Genomic DNA, 22,640 nt, shown 5'->3' with positions numbered 1-22,640 from the left:
CCGGAGAAAACCCACGCAGGCACGGGGAGAACGTCTAAAGTTGTACCTGGGTCCTCAGAACTGTGAGGCCAATGCTTTACTAGCTGTTCCACCGTGCTGCCAGACTGGAGTAGTTGAACGTAAATTGTCAATCACCCTACTTTGCCGTTTAACATCCACGAAAATGACGTCAGACAGATCTTCAAATGACAAAAAATCAACTGAGCTCTAGGCCTCGACCTTGTGTCCCCATCCTGCTTCAAAGTCTAGACCAACTTGCTTCTGTCTTCACAAATATCCTCAACAGGTCTCTAGAACGGTGTAAAGTACCAACCTGCTTCAAATGCTGGTGACAAAAAAATTTTACTGTCTCAGGTAATAATGACTAAAAGCCTGTTGCCTTGACATCTGTGGTCATGAAGTCCTTTGAATACCTTGTGCTCAACCACCTCAAGAGCGTCACAGGTCCCCAGCTGGGCCTACTGTACTTTTCCTATCAAGCTAACAGGTCTGCAGAAGATGCCATCAACATGGGTCTGCACTTTATCCTTGAACATCTCGACAGCAAGGGAACCTGCACAAGGATCCTGTTCGTGGACTTCAGCTCTACGTTTAACACTATCATCCCTGAACTCCTCTCCTCCAAGCTTCTCAAGCTCAGCGTCTCTCCTGCCATCTCCAAGTGGATCTACAACTTCCTGATGCCAGGACTCACCACGTAAGGCTGTGGGACACGACTTCATACACACGGACTATTAGCATCCCAAAGTTGTGTCGTCTCCTCCCTGCTCTTCATGCTCTACACAAATGACTGCACTTCAAGGCACCCAGCTGGCGAAATCATTAAGTCTGCAGATGACAACATAGTCATCGGCCTCATCAAAGACTGTGACGAGTCTGTGTATCAACAGGAAGTGGTGACACTGGAGCTTTAGTGTGGCCATTGCAACCTTGCGTTGAACACTAAAGGCTGTAGAAATGATTGTGGACTTCAGGAGTCATCCTTCACCACAATTGCCCCTCACGCTGTCCAACTGTCTTGTGTTAACTGTCAAGACCTTCAAGTTCTTGGGAATTGCAGTCTCACAGGACCTGAAGTGGGAGACTGATATGAACTCTGTCCTCAAAAAAGCCCTGCAAAGGATGTACTACTTACGGCTTCTGAGGAAGCACGACCTCTCACAAGAGCTGCTGAGACAGTTCTACACAGCAGTCCTCCAATCAGTACTGTGTACCTCGATCATAGTCTGGTTTGGAGCCGCCACAAAAAAAGGACAAAGTCCGACTGGATTGGAGAATCAAAACAGCTAAACTGATTGCGGGCAGTATCCGTTCAGATCCTCCACATCCTTGCCACCAGCTCTTGCAGCTCCTTCCATTGGGTAGGCGCTACTGATCAATACAAATCAAAACTAAAAGGCATTCAAACCATTTTTTTCCCCTCTTGCAATGAAGTCATTACATTCTTAATCAGCGAGCCTACTAGTTTCTGCCTTGCGCCGTTGTTGGGACACACCCTCACATCCTGCTCGTCCAATCAGTATTACTAATATATACTATAGACTATCACACAATTCGTTACTTTAAACTGCTCCGTTTGCACAATAGTCATTGCACTGGACTATAACAATGAAGCGCAAATAGGTTAGGACACTCTGTATAATCTTAATAAAATGTGGGGCGTTAGTCTGCATCTTGCACAACTGTGATTCTTATAAGAAATAGTTCCTGTTAATTGAATGTCTATTGTTCTTTGTTCTTGTTTGTTTGTGCTTCTCCGTACTCAACATGAATGTCACCAGGCCAGCACTGACTGCAGGAGACAAATTCCTCGTGTGTTGTTGCATACTTCGCCAATAAAGCTGATTCTGATCAGCCATTCTGTGGCTCCCATCTAGCTGTCCTGTTTATTTCAGATTTTAGTTCATTTAAGTTCAGAAACAACTCTGCTGTACCTTCCAACAAAGATGATGATGATGATGATCAAGGTGATGTTAAGCAATATTTTTGACAATGTAAAGCTAGGTTTGCGTTCGTTTCCATAACCTGAGGTGCCACAGTGACTCCGCCACGACTTGATAAACTGCTTTCTTCCAAATGGCCATGCTATTCAAGACAGCCTCTAGAAGACACCTACTGAACCTTAAATAGATTAGGTCTCCTCAAAATCCTTGTTTACAGTAAAAAGTCATTTTCTGACTGACAGCAGCTGAAAGGGTCAGATTGGCATATGTCCATGCTAGGCACCACCCACTGGCATTCTATAGTACTGCAACCTATGAACTTCCATTCAGTTGTTTGTTCACCAAAGATAAAGTTCTGTTTCGATATTACATGAACATGCACAAATGTTCCACTTGTGGCCCTTGATGTCTGTGTCAGTGTGTTAACTTTATTGGTGCAGCAAGACTTTGAGAACTGTTTGTCCTGATTTGGAACCCCAAGTAGCGACCAATAAACTGCAAGCAGTTGATTTACCAAGACTTAAGTTAAAAAATTCATTTTATATGCTTGACCTATCAGTAATGACTACAAAGTTGGGGGTATTTTTATTTATTTTTTTTATATTAACGTGATTTTAAACCCATTTTATGGGCCAAACTTCTAGACTAGATTCAAGCTGATGGGCATGGTCTTGTCTACTCCTCAGTCCTTTTTGAACACGCCCCCTGGGTGTTTAACCCCTGACTCCCGCCACATAAGGCTCTTTCTGGTGTTCTTCCGCACGCTTTTCTCCCTGGTTCTTGCTATCAACTCTCCTGCAACGGGATACCTCTACCCTTTTTTTGTTTGAGCACATGGCACGGTAACCCTGGGCCTTGGGGATGGATATCTGTCTCCGTAGCCTGTCGTGGATTGCCGCTGCTTAGCCTACAGAACAGTTGCTGCTGAGCTACCAGATACGCTCCCAGGCAAACATGAATTCTCTGACCTTGCTAGCGACTGAGAAAGACCACGCCAACGACCAGTTAATCTATTTTTGTGAGTAGACTTTGCAATTGTTGCCAAGACATAGAAGATTAGTGACTTATTCTTTTGGGGGAAATTGCTAGTTTCACACAAAATTCCAAGTTTTCCCTCTTGCTCTGACTGATTAAACACTCACATTCCAATTGTTAGACCAGCACCACACAATGTACTATTTCCCATATTTTTCCTCTTCTTTTATTTAATTTTTTTCCCTCCTGTAGTTAGCCTCTTTGTGTTTCCTTTTAGATCCCTCATAGATTTCATTCCGTATTCTAGAAAATTCCATTCTTGGTTGTGTTTTGAGTTTAAGTAAACTGCTGCTTTCAGAACTCTTATTTCATAAAATGTAGCAACCTTTAGATTGAGTGCTACAAGGTTTGTCGTTGCTTTTTCCTAATTTTTTATCCATTATTGTAAGTGATATGGTGCCCCTTTGTGGTAAATTTGTTTGATTTTTAACAAAGCGTAAATTGGACTAACCTGGAAGTAATCTTTGACCGCTTACTTTGTCCAGCATTATTTGACATAGTTTTCGTAATCCGTGACAACCCCTTTTCTTCATTACCTGGTGCTTGAGGCTCAAGCTTTTTCTGTTCTTGAAAACAGAGATAAGGCATGTGGTCTACTGGAGACTGCTGTTAAGTCTCAAATATTCCACTCTTTAGGTCTGTCCACAAAATGCTTCAGACAAAACTTGAACAGGACTGCTGTTAAGTCTCAAATATTCCACTCTTTAGGTCTGTCCACAAAATGCTTCAGATAAAACTTGAACAGGTGATGTTAAACTTTGCGAATATAAGAAATCCATCCATTTTCTTTGCACTTATCCTCACAAGGGTCGCGGGGAGTGCTGGAGCCTATCCCAGCTGTCAATGGGCAGGAGGCGGGCTACACCTTGAACTGGTTGGCAGCCAATCGCAGGGCACATTGAGACAAACAGCCGCACTCACAATCGCATCTAGGGGCAATTTATAGTGTCCAATTAACGTTGGATGTTTTGGGGATGTGGGAGGAAACCGGAGTGCCCGGAGGAAACCCACGCAGGGACAGGTGAACATGCAAACTCCACATGGGCGGGCCAGGATCGAACTAGAGTCCTCAGAACTGTGAGGCCAACGCTTTATCAGCTGCTCCACCGTGCCGCCGAATATAAGAACAAAATTTTTTTTTTGTCTCTACCGATAGGTAACTTTAACTCTACCAAGAGTAACGCAATCGTACATCATACTGTATATATTTTGCCCTACTTTGTGAGTAGGAATGCTGACTTTGACAAACATTCCATTGCATTTTTCAGGGTTTCCATTTTTCTGGGCTGCAACAATAGCAGCCTGTAAAAATAAAATACATCTGGAAATATCAATCCTTAATATTTTTGTCACAATCACACAATCCTTTTTATCCTTGACTTTATTTTCATGTTCCCACAGAGCAGTGATGCCTGGCATGGTGATGTTTCGGCGGCGCTGGTCAGTCGGCAGTGATGACCTGGTGCTGCCTGCCCTCTTTCTCTTTCTATTACACTGCATCTGGTGAGGCTGTTTTGGTCACAGAAGTATTCATTTGTAATATCTGTTAATTTTGTTTTTCCTCACTACATGTTTCACTGTGCTGTCATGTTCAGGCTGGTAGTTCTGTCCGTGGTTCTGTTCGGCCTTCCCTATGGCTCTGACCAGTCCTGTTCCATAACACTGGTTGACCATGGCAGAGGGTACTTGGGCATATTGGTCAGCTGCCTTATCTGTGAGAGTGCCATCATGTGGTTAAGTATGAGAGGCAGCATCCTCTACACTCAGCCAAGGGAAGCTGTGCAGTACGTCATCTATATCCGACTAGGTAAGCTGCCTTTCTTTGTAGCAATTGTATTTGTATTGTACCCCGTGGTTCAGTTGTACACTTTTAAGGAAAATTATAAAAAAAAAAAAAAAATGCTGTTATCGATGTTTCTCCTCAACCTTTTTTTTTTCTCCAGCCATTCTCCTGGTAGAGCTTGTTTATGCAGTGGTGGGAATTGCCTGGCTTGTTCAGTACTACCAGCCGTGCTCTGATGTCACTGCTAAAAACCTCGCTTTGGGTGAGTCAATCACAGGTTGTAGGTATAATGCTTATGAGCATTTTTTTGTATGCAGAATATAGCGAACAGTTTTGGGGGTTTTCCAATCCTATTTCTTATAAGAAATTCCTGATTTTTTTTTTTTTTGTTTTTCTTTTTTTTTTTTGAGAGCTGTTCAAACATACTTTATCAATTTATCCACGAGGACTAGGTAACTCGACTCCATTTATGATTTGTATTTATCCAGAAACGTGTATTTAAACAAATGACAATTCATGCAACGGCTAGTGGCATTCATCCACAATCAAGTATTCCAAGTTTGGTTTCAAATATATATGCTTTTATGTTGTGTTTTAGGGATTGTTGCATGCAACTGGCTAGTGATATTGAGCGTCTGCATTACGCTTATGTGCACTTTTGATCCTACCGGGCGGACATTTGTGAAACTGAAAGCAACTCGCCGGCGTCAACGGAACCTTACAACATACACACTAAGGTACTAACAAACTTGTCCTTTTCTAATACATATCAGAACATCCACACCCCCATTGTCATTTGTTTTTATCCCAGTTAACTTTTTTTTTCTTTCGCATTTAGACACAGACTTGAGGAAGGCCAGGCCAGCAGCTGGAGCAGGAGACTAAAATTCTTCATGTGCTGCACAAGAGCCCAGGACACTCAATCAGTAAGCCACATAAAATCTCTTGACAGAAATAGAACTTCTTTTGAGATATACAGGATACAGGGAATTCTGAGTTCATCAAGGTTCTGACATACAACATGATGTGTTGAGATTGTGAAGGACACACAATGAACTCCTGCAAAATTCATCCAATAAACCACAACATTTTTCTACAAAGCTCTTTGTGGAGTGGCTGGTTGGCAACATCTGACTCAAAGTCCTGAGGACCGGGGTCAGAATCTTGGCCCCACCTGTATGGTGTTTTCCTGTTCTCTTCGTGATCTTCTCTGGGTACTCCAGTTTTCTCCCACATCCTAAAAACATGCAGTGTAGGTTAATTGAAGAATCTAAATTGCCTGTTGGTGTGAGTGTGAATGGTTGTGTGTTTTAAGTGGTCGCCAATAGATACTTTTCTCGTGACGTCAGGAGTCACATGACTTTTGTTTATGACGCCCAATGGACGGCAAAACTACAATATAGTTCTCCAAATTAGGGGCAGTATTTTTGCTTCAGTATGTTTATTTGTCAGAATTGTTCAGAATTTCAACTAGGGCTGTCACTCTCAACTCTTTTTTTAGAGTTGATTATCCCATAGATATTGCGTCAACTAACTGAGGAATTGTGCCATGCTCCTCCCCACCCCCCAAAAATTCTTATTAGGTATTTCGGAACTATAAATGCAGTGGTACCTCCTCTTACGAACGTCTCTAGCAACAAAAATTCCATCACTTTGGCTAGGAAGGACATCAATCTTTACCCATGATCCTTTTCATTTCCCTTCGACACTCGAGTGTCACAGAATCACACGCTTTCACACACTAGCGCACATTGTTAAAGTACAACTTTTTGTGTGTTTTTTGCAAGTTTATTCATCTTTCTTCACCATGGGCCCCAAGAAACTTAAGTGGAATTACATTTTGTGTGCATACATTCATACGCTTTTCCTCTCAGCTGTCAAACGTTTGCCTCCTCCTTCATGCCCCACGATGCCTTGTGCTTCTCACTCACCCTTCTCTTCGCATCGTCGCCCGACGCCAAAGGCAAATGAACATAATTTTTATTATTTTTTTACATTATGTACTTTGAATGCTTATTTTTTTAGGTAGGGGGTTTGGAACGGATAGGCTATTTACATGTAAAAAGCGCTTCTATCTAGTAAAAATTCACGTTACGAAACAACTTCCAGAACAAATTAATTTCGTAAGTAGATCTATCACTATACATAAGTTGGTACAGATATCGATGGATGATATAAATACCTTGGGCAGAATGATACTTGAATTAAATAAATTGAAGTACTTTTCTGTGTTTGTACGGTCTGTTCTTATTTGCATATGCAGCGTCTGCAGGCAAACATGAGAGAACTCTTCATTCTAACTAGTTACAGTATGTTATAACTAGGAATTGTAAAGTCCATTAAATTGGCTGATAGGTGTTAAAACAACATGCTAGCTTAGTATGCCGCAATGCCTATCCAGCCCGCATGTGAATGTTCTTTTCAAAGCTGATGTGTTAGACTACCTCTGCTTTTGCAGGAACCATATCCACTTAACTTTTGTGCTTAATTGGTTCAAAGCGAAGTTGGACACCCTCTGTCTACAGCAGTGGATTCCAGCTACTCCCAAGTTCCTAACCATAGATATAAAGACTAGAAACTCCAACACGCGTTAGGAGCTCAATTGTTGTGCCTACATAGTGCACATGTTGAGGAGGTCATGACATTGCGTGTGTGTGTGTGTGTGTGTAAGTACATGAATGGCCGCGGCTTTAGACATGCCTACATGACGACCATGTGTGGGATGTCAAGACGGAATGCACATCACTAACGTGCAAAAACATGAACAGTGACCAAACATGTTTCAGGGTGGCGTAAATATGCTTTTAATCATAACTTTTATTGGAGAGATTTTTGTGTCAACTTTGCCTCCCCCCAGCCAACTTTCAACACATCACTCTCCTAACATACAAGAAGTCCCTACTTCAATTAAAACAAATAATACAAAATGCCATAGATGGGCTCATGTAGAGTGAGGAAAATAAGTATTTGAACACCCTGCAATTTTGCCAGTTATCTGACTTTAAAATCATGGAGGGGTCTGAAGTTTTCATCTTTCGTGCGTGTTCACTGAGTCATACAAAACAAAACCGGAAATCACAATGTATAATTTTTAAAACTATTTGTTTGTATAACACTGTTGCAAATAAATATTTGAACACCTGCCAATCTGCAAACATTTTGGCCCTCAATGACCTGTCCGTCTGCTTCTAAAAAAGTCAACCGACACTCCACTTATTATTCTAAATTAGAAGCACCTGTTTGAGATCGTCAGCTGCATAAAGACACCTGTCCACCCCACACAATCAATAAGACTCCAACTACCAACATGGCTAAGACCAAAGAGCTGTCCAAATACACCAGAGACAACATTGTAGACCTCCACAAAGCTGATAAGGGCTCCAGGGCAATTGCCAAGCTGCTTGCTGAAAAAAGATAAACTTTTGGAATAATTATTAGAAAATGGAAGAAGCTAAACATGACTGCCAATCTCCCTCAGACTAGGGCTCCAAGCAAGATCTCACCTTGTGGCGTACCAATGATCCTAAGAAAGATGAGAAATCACCCCAGAACTACTCCGGAGGAGATGCTCAATGAACTGAAGAGAACTGGCACCACTGTTTACAAAATTACTGTGGGTAATAAACTAAGTCATCATGGTTTAAACTTTGCCTGGCACAGAAGGTTCCTCTGTCTAAATCAGCACACGTCCAGGCCAGTCTTAAGTTTCCCCAAGACCCTTTGGATGATCCAGAGGCGTCATGGAGAAAGTTATGTGATGAGATGAGACCAAAATATAAAACTTTTTGGTCTTAATCCTACTCTCTGCATTTGGAAGAAAAAGAATGAGGAATACCATCCCAAAAACTCCATCCCTACCTGAACCTTCGGGGTGGAAGCATCATGCTTTGGGGATGTTTTTTCTGCACATGGGACAGAACAACGGCACTGTATTTAGGAGAGGACGATTGGGCCCATGTTTTGCGAAATTTTGGAGAACAACCTCCTTCCCTCTTTTCAAGGATTGCAAATGGGTCGTGGCTGGGTCTCCCAACATGACAATGACCCGAAGCACACAGCCAGGATAACCAAGGAGTGGCTCCGTAAAAAGCATATCAGGGTTCTGTGTCATGATCCTGCCGCTTCAGCATGAGCTGTGCAGGTGCCCGCGCGGCTGCGCTGATTGGGAGGCGCACACCTGCTCCTCATGCGGGCTGATTATCCCCTGTATAGATAGGACCCGGTGACGACTGGTCCTGGGCCAGTTCGCTGAGCTTTATGTCCCGTTCCAGCACCCTCGTATTCCTGACTGAACCTGTGTGTACCGACCTCCGTCCGTTCTCTGACCAACCTTGTAAGCCTGACTCCTTGACACTTCTGCCTGCGTTGTTTCCCCGTGCACCAGACTGCCTGCTCGATCCCTGAACTCTGCATATAATAAACGTGTCTCTTCTTGAACTACCTTGCGTCTTCCGAGTTCCTGCATTTGAAGTGGCCAGTTCGTTCTGTCACGACCCATCAGAACGAGAGGTGGACCGTTTGCCGGAGGACCAAGCTTGCCCAATCCGGGTAGGCTCCCTGATGTCCTCCACTTCCATGTCTTACGCTCCGCCAGCGAGGTATGAATACGTCCCCAACACGACCCGTCCGGCTCCTCATATTCTTCTGGACTCTGACTTTTCGGATTATGAGGAGGACCACGATTTGTATGACCGGCTGCCTGAGTACGACTCCGACGAATTTGAATATGAATCTGCTCGTCCGATCTTTCACCCCAGTCAGTTTGCGCCGCCTCCCCGCGTTTCCAGCACCCGAGCGACTTCGCCCGGTAGATCCAAGTACACTAATCGGTACGAGGGAACCCGATTGGCCATCTACCCGGGACCTCCGCGTGGCGGCCAGAGGAGATGCCCCGGCCGGGCGCTCCCTGGTGTCTCTCGCTGCGCGGCAACGAAGACACCGTCCTCCCACTCCTCGCCGGCAACGGTGAGACCCGCAGACCCGCACCTGGTGGCGAAGCTTCCAGCCCAGAGGGAGGAGGAGTCGCCAAATCCCGAGGCGTTCTACCGTGAAATGCGGGCAGAGATAGAGCGGCAGAGCGCCGAATTGGCGGCTCTCACGGCCCAGGTCCGGCAAGGATTGGCGATCCAGCCGAGCTTCGCTGACGTCGCAACGGCGACGGACTCACTGGTGACTCAGGTTCACGTTGCCGTGGAAACCGACCCGCCCCCTTGCCAAGTGCACGCCACAGTGGGAACAGACTCGCCACCTTGCCAAGTGCACGTAGCTGTGGAGACTGACCCGCCTCCTCGCCATTCCCACGTCGAGGTTTTGGCGGTTCCGAGCAGAGCTCACGCGGCAGTCGGAACTGACCCGCTTCCGAGACACGCCCACGTGTCAGTTTCGACTGACTCTCCGCCTACTCAGGTTCACGTTGCCCTGGAAACGGATTCGCCACCGCGCCACGCCCACTTTGCCGTTTCAACGGATGCAGTGCAAGCTCACGTGGGGACCGACCCGACGCCGCCTCACGTTGCTGTCCAGGAGGTGGCGACGTCTCCACAGCCGCTTCTCGTCCGTGCTCTGGAGTGGCAGTGGCGACTGGTCCGCGGACGCTCCACACTCCTGCTCTGTCGGCGACCGGCCCGCGGTCGCTCCCCGTTCCTGCTCTGTCGGCGACGGGCACGCCCTCACGTTCCTGTCCAGGAGGTGGCGACAGTTCCCCAGCCGCCTCACGCTCCCGTCCAGGAGGAGGTGGAGTTGGTGATGCTGCTGCTGCCTTCTCAAGTTGCTGTCCAGGAGGGGGCGGCGATGGCGCCGCCTTCTCAAGTTGCTGTCCAGGAGGGGGCGGCGATGGCGCCGCCTTCTCAAGTTGCTGTCCAGGAGGGGACGGCGATGGCGCCGCCTTCTCAAGTTGCTGTCCAGGAGGGGGCGGCGATGGCGCCGCCTTCTCACGTTGCTGTCCAGGAGGGGGCGGCGATGGCGCCGCCTTCTCACGTTGCTGTCCAGGAGGGGGCGGCGATGGCGCCGCCTTCTCAAGTTGCTGTCCAGGAGGGGGCGGCGATGGCGCCGCCTTCTCAAGTTGCTGTCCAGGAGGGGACGGCGATGGCGCCGCCTTCTCAAGTTGCTGTCCAGGAGGGGGCGGCGATGGCGCCGCCTTCTCACGTTGCTGTCCAGGAGGGGGCGGCGATGGCGCCGCCTTCTCACGTTGCTGTCCAGGAGGGGGCGGCGATGGCGCCGCCTTCTCACGTTGCTGTCCAGGAGGGGGCGGTACTGGCGCCGCCTTCTCATGTTGCTGTCCAGGGGGGGGCGGTACTGGCGCCGCCTTCTCACGTTGCTGTCCAGGAGGCGGCGCAGGCGCTGGGGAGTTCTGTGGAGCCACCCAGGAGCTGGAGAGACTTCGGGGTGGCAGTCATGGCTCTGGTCCTGCTCTCCATCATCTTCTTCGCTCCTGAGTTCGCCCAGCCGCTTCAGGACCTGGCCTCATTGGCGACCAATCCCTGGTCGTCTTGCAACGACGGCGTGGGAGGTTTTCGTCCGGAGCAGTGGCCTCCCTCGTTCTGGTTCCTGCCTCGCCGTTTGGTTCCTCACAGAGGTCGTCCGCCCGAATCGCCCCGTGGGGACCCTGGTGCTTGGCGTCCGGGTCGTCCTCCTGACCTGTCCGCCCGGACGCCTCGTGTTTGGTGGCCTGGATGGCCACCAGTCTGGGGTTCAGAGGGGGGCGTGCCCTCCTCCGGACCTCCTTCCGCCCACCCCTGCCTGTGTTATTGTCTGTTTTTTCGTTTAGGCACGTCTGGGAGCCGTGCCTTTGAGGGGGGGGGTACTGTCATGATCCTGCCGCTTCAGCATGAGCTGTGCAGGTGCCCGCGCGGCTGCGCTGATTGGGAGGCGCACACCTGCTCCTCATGCGGGCTGATCATCCCCTGTATAGATGGGACCCGGTGACGACTGGTCCTGGGCCAGTTCGCTGAGCTTTTTGTCCCGTTCCAGCACCCTCGTATTCCTGACTGAACGTGTGTGTACCGACCTCCGTCCGTTCTCTGACCAACCTTGTAAGCCTGACTCCTTGACACTTCTGCCTGCGTTGTTTCCCCGTGCACTGGACTGCCTGCTCGATCCCCGAACTCTGCATACAATAAACGTGTCTCTTCTTGAACTACCTTGCGTCTTCCGAGTTCCTGCATTTGGGTCCACCTCTCGTTCTGATGGGTCGTGACATTCTGGAGTGGGCAAGGCAATCTCCAGACCTAAACCCAATAGAAAATCTTTGGAGGGAGCTCAAACTACGTGTTTCTCCGCGATAGCCCAGAAACCTAGCTGATCTACAGGGTGTCCCATAAGACTCCATACAAAGGAGACATAATACGTTCCATACATATATGGTTCTAACATGTATTTGTTTTTTTCAGATAACCCGAAGAATGCTTTTGAATAAAGAACAACAGATTGAAATCATCCTGATGGGTAGTTCAGCAAGGAGTTGTATGGTTGTGTGCATTTAACAGAAAACATAGGATGAGTAACACATACGACGACAATGTGTCAAAACTTGGTCACGTTAAAAAAAAAAAAAAAAAAAAAAAAACAGGAAGTGTGTTGGATCAACAAACATGTGGTCGAAGATGTACAGTCAACATTTTATGGAAGCAATAGAGCTTATTATGTAATATTAAGAAATTTTTGTTTTTCCCATGTATGGAGACTTATGGGACACCTTGTAGAGAAGATCTGTGTGGAGGAATGAGCCAAAATCCCTGATGCAGTGTGTCCAAACCCAGTGGGAAAGCTACAGGAAACATTTGACCTCACTAATTGCAAACAAAGACTACTGTACCAAATATTAACACAGACTTTCACAGGTGTTCAAATACTTATTTGCAGCAGTAACATACAACTAAGTTATTTTTAATAAATCATACCTTCTGATTTCTGAATTTTTCCTTTTGGTTTTTTAGATTATATCTCTCTCAGTGGACATGCACCATGGATGAAAATTTCAGACTTCTCCACGATTTTAAAGTGGGAGAACTTGCAAACACGCAGAGTGTTTAAATGCTTATTTTCCGCACTGTAAATTAGCACATCTACTACAGTCATTGCACACCATCAAACAAACCATCTGACTTTAGCATGTATACTTGGGCATAGGCACAGATGTTGTTGCACTTTGTCCTATCAGGGGTCAACACAGCTAGTAACTTGCATTAATTTTTTTTGGTAGGATTTCTGCTGTAACCCATTTTTAAAAATTCTGATGTGACCTGCCGTGAGTTGGTACTGGGGCACTGGTCAGGAATTCACTCCATGCCGCCTGCATAGAAGGCAGGAACATATACAGTACATATAAATAGAACACCCAACGTTACTCATAGGCATGTATTCTCTTCTTACCATCACGACTGCTGGAGTTTTCCTTCAACATTAATTTAGCTTTCTCACTGTATTGGACCATGATGTTCGCAGATGATATTGTGATATGCAGTGAAAGCAGGGAGCATGCAGAGGAACAATTAGAAAGATGGAGACATGCACTGGAAAGGAGAGGAATGAAGATTAGCCAAAGTAAAACAGAATATAAGTGCGTGAATGAGAAAAGTGGATGGGGAAGAGTGAGGCTACAGGGAGAAGAGCTAGCGAGGGTGGACGACTTCAAATATTTAGGGTCAACAATCCAGAGCAATGGTGAGTGTGGTAAGGAAGTGAAGAAACGGATCCAAGCAAGTTGGAACAGCTGGCAAAAGGTGTCTGGTGTGTTATGTGACAGAAGAGTCTCTGCTAGGATGAAGGGCAAAGTTTACCAAACAGTGGTGAGGCCGGCCATGATGTACGGATTAGAGATGGTGGCACTGAAGAAACAACAGGAAGCAGAACTGGAGGGAGCAGAAATGAAGATGCTGAGGTTCTCGCTCGGAGTGAGCAGGCTGGATAGGATTAGAAATGAGCTCATTAGAGGGACAGCCAAAGTTGGATGTTTTGCTGACAAGGTTCGAAAGAGCAGACTTCGATGGTTTGGACATGTTCAGAGGCGAGAGAATGAGTATATTGGTGGTAGGGTGCTGAGGATGGAGCTGCCAGGCAAAAGGGTGAGAGGAAGACCAAAGAGAAGGTTTATGGATGTGGTGAGGGAAGACTTGAGGGGAGTTGGGGTTAGAGAGGAAAATGCAGGAGATAGGCTAAGATGGCAAAAGATGACACGCTGTGGCGACCCCTAACGGGACAAGCCGAAAGGAAAAGAAGACTGTATTCTACTTCTTCACATCCTCAATAAATTATGCCTGTGTGACACTATTAAGACTGTCAAGTTAAGACGTCAGTTCATTGTTTAATATTTATTGCCTTGGTCCCTAGATTTGTTTTTCACATTAATATCTACTGTTATAACTTTCCTACAGTGTTAGTCATAGACTATGGCGCGTTTCCACTTGTGTACAAATTTGGGTTAGATTGCAGCTGTGGGAACTGAACTCAGTTGTAAACTCTGAACCCCTAATATCCATTTTTAAGTCTCATAGATTTCTAGCACAGGGTACCCTGACATACCCTGCTGTCCTCTGCAGGATGCATATTCAGAGGTGGCAAGCCTTTTTGCAGAGTTCTTCAGAGACTTGGACATTGTACCTAGTGATATCATCGCTGGCTTGGTACTCCTGCGTCAGACACAGAGGTCTAAAAGATCATCTATTCTGGACCAGGTATTACAACATTGTTATAGGTGTGTTTTAAAGGAAAATTATTGTGCTTTTTTTTTCTCATCATCAGTTAAAAAAAAAGCATTGAGTGTATTTTCAATCATAGCGTCAACACTACATTCAGCTCATGTTGTGTGCCCTTATATTTATGTACCACATGCAACATACAAGTTGCCAGATAAACAATACAAGAAGGTTAAAAAGTCTTTTTTTTTTCATAATATTGTATGTCCCTTTTAATGCTTTATTCATTCATTCATTGGTTTCTCCTCCACAGGCAAACAATGATATTTTAGCCTTCCTTTCTGGGATGCCTGTTACTCGGAACACTAGATATCTGGACTTGAAGAACTCGGTGAGTCCTTACATATGAACTGTATATGATGACGAGATTAAACCAAAGCAGACGTCTGTATGGATTTTCTCAGAGTACTCCATTTCCTCCCATTCACCAAAAACGTACATACCAGGTTAATTGAAGAGTCCAAATTGCCTGTAGGTGTGAATGCGAATGGTTGTTTGTATGTGCTCTGTGATTGGCTGGTGATCAGTTAGAATGTACTGATGGGCTCCAGCATGCTTGCAACCCTAGTGGTAAAATAAAAATTAATATGTGGGAGTCCACACACCCATGCCACCATTTCAGTTTTGAAGTGCTCAGAAACCAACAACACATACTGTACATTGGGCCCTACAGAATCATTATTTGCTTTATTCACAAATGTGACTTTTTGCTGAGCAGATTTATTGATTGTGTATGGGAGAGAGAGAGAGAAATTGAGATTAAAAGGACGTATACCCCAAAAGCGCATTTTACAATTAATTATAATCATAAAATTGGGCAAATGCTGCCAGACTTATTGCCAAAGCAAGAGAAATATCTGAAAAATATTCCAAGGTGTTTTTTTTTTTCAAGTTAGAAATGGGCTAAGATATCAATGTTTGCACTGATGCAAAACGACACTGCCATGTAAACTTTTTCTGTCTGTAAACACTTCTGTGGCATTTTTTTTAGTTCAAAATGTGTGTCATATCAATTGGCTCATGAAAGCTGTTTTACAGTGGGTGGAATAAGTCATGCAGTGACCAAGTTCACAATTTCAAATCCCGTGGCCTGGCAGCACCTTGCATGGCGGCAGTTGCCCATTGGTGTATGTTTGCTTTGCAAAGCAGTTTGGGCAATGTGATGGTGTAGATAAACCGCTATATACTGTAAGTTGAATCCATTTACCAAGGCTTTGTGTGCAGTCGTGTGACTGCTTTGTGCTGTCTGATTGGTGAATTGGAGTCTAATGACACTAGTAATCACGTTGGATTGGCACAACTGCGCCCTATGTGAAAGTTTAGGATGCAGTCTAAAAATATAACGCACCTTGCAGTCATGGATAAATAAAAGAAGTGAGCAACATGTTGATCATTGTAACAGAGTAAAAGTATTGATTGTCCTTAACATAGTGAAGTAAAAACTATGGTTCATTCAAACTAATCTTCTAAAATGTTACTTGATTACATCAACTGAGTAAATGTGGCATATTACTCATATACTTAACTATTACTCACATTCTCTGAATAGAATTGACGCGTAGACTCTGTTTTTGTGGCCGTGTGTGACATACACACATACATAGCGTCTGATTTATTCACCTATTGTTTTCTTATGCTGAATGTGATATTTTTTTTGTTGTTTTTGTGACTAATGTGTGCATCTGTATTCTCCTATCCCAGACTGAGATGGGCATGTACAAAGAAGTGTGCTACTATATGCTCTTTGCTCTCGCTGCATATGGTTGGCCCATGTACCTGATGAGGAAACCAGCTTGCGGACTCTGCCGCCTCGTTAGCACCTGCCCGTAAGCACTCAAATATGCTTCTGTGCAATTTTGACCAGTTTGGTTTATGTCTTTTGCGGCACTTCAGTAAGGTGCTTTTCACATGGATCAACACTAAGCTAGGTGGTAATCCATTGAGACTGTAGTGCATCTACTTACTACAAGCAGTGTTGAACTAATCACACACTCTTACACAGAATGGAATAGGATAATGTAGTTTACATAAATTAAATGTCAGTTCCTTTTGTGCCCACTTAATGTTTTCTGATCTTTGTATGTCCTCTTTTCTGTTTTCCCTTCTTCCTCCCTCAGCTGCACATCAGTTTCTGGCTCACGTTTGTCCCAGTCAGTGACAGTGGAGGAGGACAATTGTTGCGGTTGTAACGTTTTGGCTATACGTAGACAATTCTTGGACAGGGATCTGAAGCAAATTCACATAGTCTACACTTCCTGTCATGATGCGGTGAGTATTTTCCTGTTAAAGCAGTTGCAGGTGTTTGCACACTTCCTCAATTAAACTAAGTGTTTTTTTTGTGGGGCAGATTATTAAAAAGAAGCATCTACCCATGGACTATATCTTGACAAACATTTGTGAACTAATGCGCCATCTGAAACATTCTCTGAATTTGAGTGTGGTACCTTTTGGGGGCGCCCACAGGTGTACCCCCCATGGACAGGCCTTTTATCCAGTGATGAGATATTGTGATTTCCTAGGAATGTTGTAGGAGGGATCATTTTAAAATGTAAAACTTTAGGAAATAGTTTTTCAACTTTCTTACATCATTGATTATTGCAACAAATTATTGACATGATCAGTCTTTTCACATAGATGAATATCATTCAGGCGACATGGTGGCGCAGCTGGAAAGTGTTGGCCTGACAGTTCTGAGGTCCAGAGTTCAATCCCAGCCCTCCCTATGTGTAGTTTACATGTTCTCCCCATGCCTTTGTGGGTTTTCTCTGGGCACTCGGTTTCCTCCCACATCCCAAAAACATGCAACATTAATTGGACACTCTAAATTGCCCCTAGGTTTGGTTGTGAGTGCGCCTGTTTGTGTCTATGTGCCCTGCGATTGACTGGCAACCAGTTCAGGGTGTACCCTGCCTCTTGCCCGTTGACAGTTGGGATAGGCTCCAACACTCCCTGCGACCCTTGTGAGGATAAGCGGCTAACAAAATGGATGGATGGATGAATATCATTCATTTGAGCAAATGTGTCATTCCAGAAGTGTGTATCACACTTGTAGCTCTTCACATTGCTCAGTTCTCACTTGCCAAAAGGTTGGTGACCCCTGTGGTAGACATTATATTACCCATTGTAAACCAAACATTTTAACAAAACATAACACCATAACATGATGTCTAGGAGCTGCACAACTCAGGCATGGACAGTAGATTCTATCGTAAGGTTTAAGACCAGGGTCAAAGCAGGCTGAGGTGCATGGTGTGTAAGTTTCCACTGCTCTGCTAACTCAACTGCCAAGTTCCAAACTTCGTCTGCCATTAACATTGGCACTAAAACAGTGTGCCAAGGGATTCATGACTGATGTTTCCATGGCCCAGCAGCTGCATAAAAGCCCTAGTTCAAACACAATGCTACTCACTGGATGGAAAAATGTAAAGTATGCCATCACTAGACTGTCGCAGTGGAAACAAATTCTGTGGAGTGACAAATCAGTCTTAGCAGTAAAACACTTGGGTAAGAACATTAACATGCTCACATTCAATGATCCCTTCGTACGTGTCTGTGCTCCAAACCTTGTGTGAACGCAGCCTATGGAATGACTATTAGATTGGAGATTTGTTGTGGATATATTCAGATTTTTTTACTGGCTCAAATTGAGACAGAGTTGTAGTCATCTCATGATTCTTTGAATTATCAAGACTGTAGTTTATGGACAGGTGTCTCACAAAAGTGGCAGCATATTTGACTGTTGCATGGGGCCACAATGTATTTGGTGGCATTGGGCCAAAACCTCTGATGTTCAAATTTGGTCTGGTCTCATATATTTTCATAATCGATACTCTTGGTCACTTCCCACGTGGGCACGTTATTTCAAATTATTGATAGTGTTGAAAATGTCTTGCTCTCCTCTACAGTGCATTGTTGAATGAACAAGCATGCTGTCTTTTTCCAAACATCACAAACTTTGCATTTGCATTAATACATGTGGCATTACAACTTTTCAACTGAGTACCCTTGCTTTAACTCCATCCCATCTCTTAACTCTCACCTTGATTTATCACCATCTCATGAAGCTGAGTACATGCAGTCCCAAAAACTGATGGGAAAAACTAGGTTCATTATCAATGTTCCCTCTAAACTGGGAGTGTGCAAAATTGAACACTGCTGATGTGGTCTCTGCGTACAGACATTCTGCGTTGCGCACAAAATAAAAATCCAACCCAAATTGAAAGTATAACATACAGCTATTTAGTTTGTGGCATTTTCAATGTGATTCAATGAGTGACAGATGACAGTTTGCTACATCCAATGGGACGATTCACATACAGACGGTAAAAAAGGAAACTGAGTAGCCACTGGGTTCTTTTAGACGCTTTTAATTGAACACTGCGACAGCACACCAAACTCTCTAACAATGAGCTGCTGCTCGGCCACTCACTCTTCCGCCTAGTTCACCTTACGCCGGCCCCCTTCGCTCTTAAAAGGATGTCATTCTATAATTAGGAGTGTACACTCATAAGTACAGATGTTACAGTACTTAAGCAACCCATCAACATTGTTTAAAATGACAGCAACCTTATGTACCGCCCACCATTGTTGCTTTAGTTAGCACAGTAAGGGCAATGTCGAGGGAAAACAAGCTAAACATGCTGGTTATGTTTAGCCTCGATAATAATGGCAAAAATAAAAAAAGGAAATGATGTTATTTTAAGATGCAATGGCTGTCGGAATATGTCAATAATAGAAGAAAAAGCGGTGAAAATGGATGAGATTTTCTCTTTTTCAACCGCGAAAGGTCTGGTCTGAAACCAAAGTAGAAAGTGCAGGATGAGACTGTGTGTAATGTTAAAATTCCACCTTGTTACAGCCTCATCAAGGATGACAGCACAGACAATACAGTGCACAAAAAGCTAATTTTGTATTTTAAATATAGGGAGCAACATAACATTAACCTTGAAACTGTTTGGGAGCATCATTCAACTTTCAGCATGCATTCTAAAAGATATTGTGCAGGCAATAATTCAGTTTTACACCAGCCATAACAGATGGAGATGTTATTGTGAACATACACAGACAGGTATGTAGGGTTGTTCTTAAACCCTGAGTCAACGGATCCAGAATGAATGTGTATCCATTTTTCTTTTTGGTGTTTTTACAATCCTGGTACTTTGCTGCACATGATCAGTTTCAAGAACACAAAACGGCATCTGTAACATGACAGTTCCGTCATCCTCTATTTATCCTTGCTGTAATTCTCTGCTATTATCCAGTTATTCCTCTCTTCTATCCGTCTTCTATCCAGGTTTATGAGACTCCCTTTTTTGTGGCAGTGGATCATGAAAAGAAGAAGGTGGTTATCAGTATCAGAGGAACATTATCACTGAAGGTGAACTTCAATTTTGTGTAGCAACAATTTCATCATATCCCAACTCTTGTTTGTTGCTCCCATCTACGCTCATCCATTTACCCCCAATAAGATTCAAGGCAGATTTTACAAACTCCCACACTGTTCATGCTTAGTACAAATGCAGCAGTCAGATATAAATATCATGTTCATTGTTTACATAACTCTGAAGGGAATCTTGCACTGAAGTATTTGAGGTTACAATTGAATCGTCAGAGATGAGTCACAGCCGTGTAACATGACAAACTGCTCATCTCAAAAGCTTCTCATGCTATAAGTTTCCATTTTCATTTGAGCACAGACTGCATGAGGCTTGGAGTAATTATTTGTTTTAGCCATGTGTATTCCCTGCATATTCTGATGTGTTTTCTTGTGTGTTGCATCAGGATGCCTTGACTGATTTGACAGGAGACTCTGAGCGTTTGCCAGTGGAGGAGCAGCATGGGACCTGGCTTGGTCACAAGGTCAGAGAAGAGATTTCATTATAATACATTGACATTACATTCATTATCTTTTAATAAGAGGTCAACGTAGCAAAATTCTTGTCCTCAGTGGTACCACATTTAATCCTTCCCTTTGTCTTTTCTTAGGGGATGGTTTACTCAGCAGAGTACATTAAGAAGAAACTGGAGCAGGAGATGATACTGTCACAAGCTTTTGGAAGAAACTTAGTACATGGACACATTCACACATTATCTTGATGATTAATGAATGAAGATATGCTGCACATCGATTTACTTGTATAGGGGTGTCCAAACGTTCTTCCAAGGACCACATACAGAAAACTCAAAGGATGCAAGGGCCATTTTGAGATTTTTTTTTTTTTTCCGTTAACACGCTAAAACCTAGTCCATCATTGTAAGTAAATATTTACAAAGCAATTCTTATGTTTAAAACTATTTACAGGTACCATTATTTAAAAAAAAAAAAAAAAAAAACAACTAGGCGGCACGGTGTAATAGCTGGGAAAGTGTTGGCCTCACCGTTCTGTGGACCTGGGTCCGATTCCGGCACGTGACTGTGTGGAGTTTGCATGTTCTCCCCGTGCCCGCGTGGGATTCCTCCGGGTTTACTCCCACATCCCAAAAAGATGCAACATTAATTGGACACTCTAAATTGCCCCTAGGTGTGATTGTGAGTGGAAATGGTTGTTCATCTGTATGTGCCCTGCAATTGGCTGGCAACCAGTTCAGGGTGTACCCTGCCTCCTGCCCGTGGACAGCTGGGATAGGATCCAGCACTCCCCGCGACCCTCGTGAGGCTAAGTGGGAAAGAAAACGGATGGATGAAAAACAACAACTAGGTGAAGCAAAAACCCAAGAAGCACTAGCAGTGGTCGTTTCCAGTATGTGCAATATGTGCAGCCACACAGGACGCAACTTCGAGTAGAGTGCTGCAGTCAAGCTAGGACCATTCGGAACCAAAATAAAAGAAATCGTTACTAAACTGACCTGAAAGTAAAGCAAACAATTTCAATTCCAAAGTCAGTCTTATCGAATTATGTGCTTGTGGAAAACAAGGATGTAAGGAATTAGATTTTTTTTTTTTTTAATTTCCTGCCTGACCATCCATTGTACAAAGTAAGTAGTATCAATCAGGTGAACAACACGGGCCATGTCAATTTTTATATAGAATGAATACCATGGAGGGCTAATAAATGAATGGAGCCCTGAAAATTGCCCACAGGTTGTAGTTTGGACACCCCTGTACTAGTACATGTACAGCGGTTGAAATAAGTATGTTACACCATCATTTTTCTCACTAAATATATTTCTAAAGGTGCTATTGAGATGAAGATTTCACCAGATGTTGCGAACAACCTAAGTCAGGGATCGGGAACCCTTTCGACTGAGAGAGCCATAAATGCCAAATGTTTTACAATGTAATTTTAAAAGAGCCATACAGTATTTTAAAAACTAAGTACAGGTGTATTTGCGCTTTTATGTAAGACCAACACTTTTAGAGTACAATAAGTCTCAGAATTATTTTAAATAACATTGTTACGCTGTTGCTAACCAATGATGACAAAAGCACTTTTCACCATTTAATGCAACTTCTGGTGCTGCCCACTTTTTGCTGATGCCTTTGTAGTCTGTTTCATACGTTGTTAGATTAAGCTTCATGCGTACAGACGTTGAGACTTCCATCCGTCAATCGTGAACAGAATTCAATTTGATTTGCCAACATACTGGTACGATTGCAAACAGTTCTTGCCGACAAAGGCATGTCTTTTATTCGTTTCAATATCTTGTCTTTATGCAAAGCTGTCAAAATGTTTATTGGCAACATCAAGTATGAATGCTTTGGCATACTCCCATTCTCTGAATTTAGACACACAGCAGAACCCTCCGTCTCCACAAAGGCTGTCCATTCTTGTTGAAAACTTCGGTTCTCCTCATATTTGTTTCTTTGAACAACCTTTGTCAAAAGCGTTTCCATAATTATTTGTTCCGACCTGATTGGCGTTCAACCCTTCTCCGCCTGCGTACATCGACTGCCACACTAAACTACAGCAACCCCACTAGGACAAACTGTGTTTTCGTCATTTGCACTGCCTGCCACACCAGACTATAGCAACCCCACCAGGACAAACTGTCTCTGCATCATTTGCGTTGCCTGCACAACAGAAATTACATCTACAGTATGTCGATATGAGGGCTCTGCGAGCCATATGCAACCATCAAAAGAGCCAGGTATGGCTCATGAGCCATAGGTTGCTGACCCCTGGCCAAAGTAATTGACAAATACATGGGAAGTAGGAAAAACAAGATCAGAATTTAGGTTGTTTGTAA

General features: G+C 44.2%; 1 protein-coding gene across 3 annotated transcripts in view; it reads left to right on the top strand.

Annotated features, from left to right (window-relative positions):
- The window catches only part of dagla (diacylglycerol lipase, alpha), a 62,287-nt gene that overhangs the window by 21,293 nt on the left and 18,354 nt on the right, over positions 1–22,640 (top strand). For all 3 annotated transcript variants that reach the window (XM_061815443.1, XM_061815441.1, XM_061815442.1), the window contains 12 exons: positions 4,380–4,481; positions 4,574–4,785; positions 4,922–5,023; positions 5,360–5,498; positions 5,600–5,687; positions 14,298–14,432; positions 14,707–14,784; positions 16,155–16,279; positions 16,571–16,721; positions 19,747–19,830; positions 20,235–20,312; positions 20,439–20,519. In XM_061815443.1, the coding sequence (XP_061671427.1) occupies positions 4,387–4,481; positions 4,574–4,785; positions 4,922–5,023; positions 5,360–5,498; positions 5,600–5,687; positions 14,298–14,432; positions 14,707–14,784; positions 16,155–16,279; positions 16,571–16,721; positions 19,747–19,830; positions 20,235–20,312; positions 20,439–20,519 (1,368 nt within the window). In that variant the 5' untranslated portion in view covers positions 4,380–4,386. The remainder of the gene's footprint in view (positions 1–4,379; positions 4,482–4,573; positions 4,786–4,921; positions 5,024–5,359; positions 5,499–5,599; positions 5,688–14,297; positions 14,433–14,706; positions 14,785–16,154; positions 16,280–16,570; positions 16,722–19,746; positions 19,831–20,234; positions 20,313–20,438; positions 20,520–22,640) is intronic.

Source organism: Syngnathoides biaculeatus, chromosome 3, assembly GCF_019802595.1.
Source record: "Syngnathoides biaculeatus isolate LvHL_M chromosome 3, ASM1980259v1, whole genome shotgun sequence".
In the NCBI taxonomy this organism is placed as follows: domain Eukaryota; kingdom Metazoa; phylum Chordata; class Actinopteri; order Syngnathiformes; family Syngnathidae; genus Syngnathoides; species Syngnathoides biaculeatus.
The sequence above is the reverse complement of the archived record's forward strand: the minus strand, read 5'-3'. Positions and strand labels throughout refer to the sequence as shown.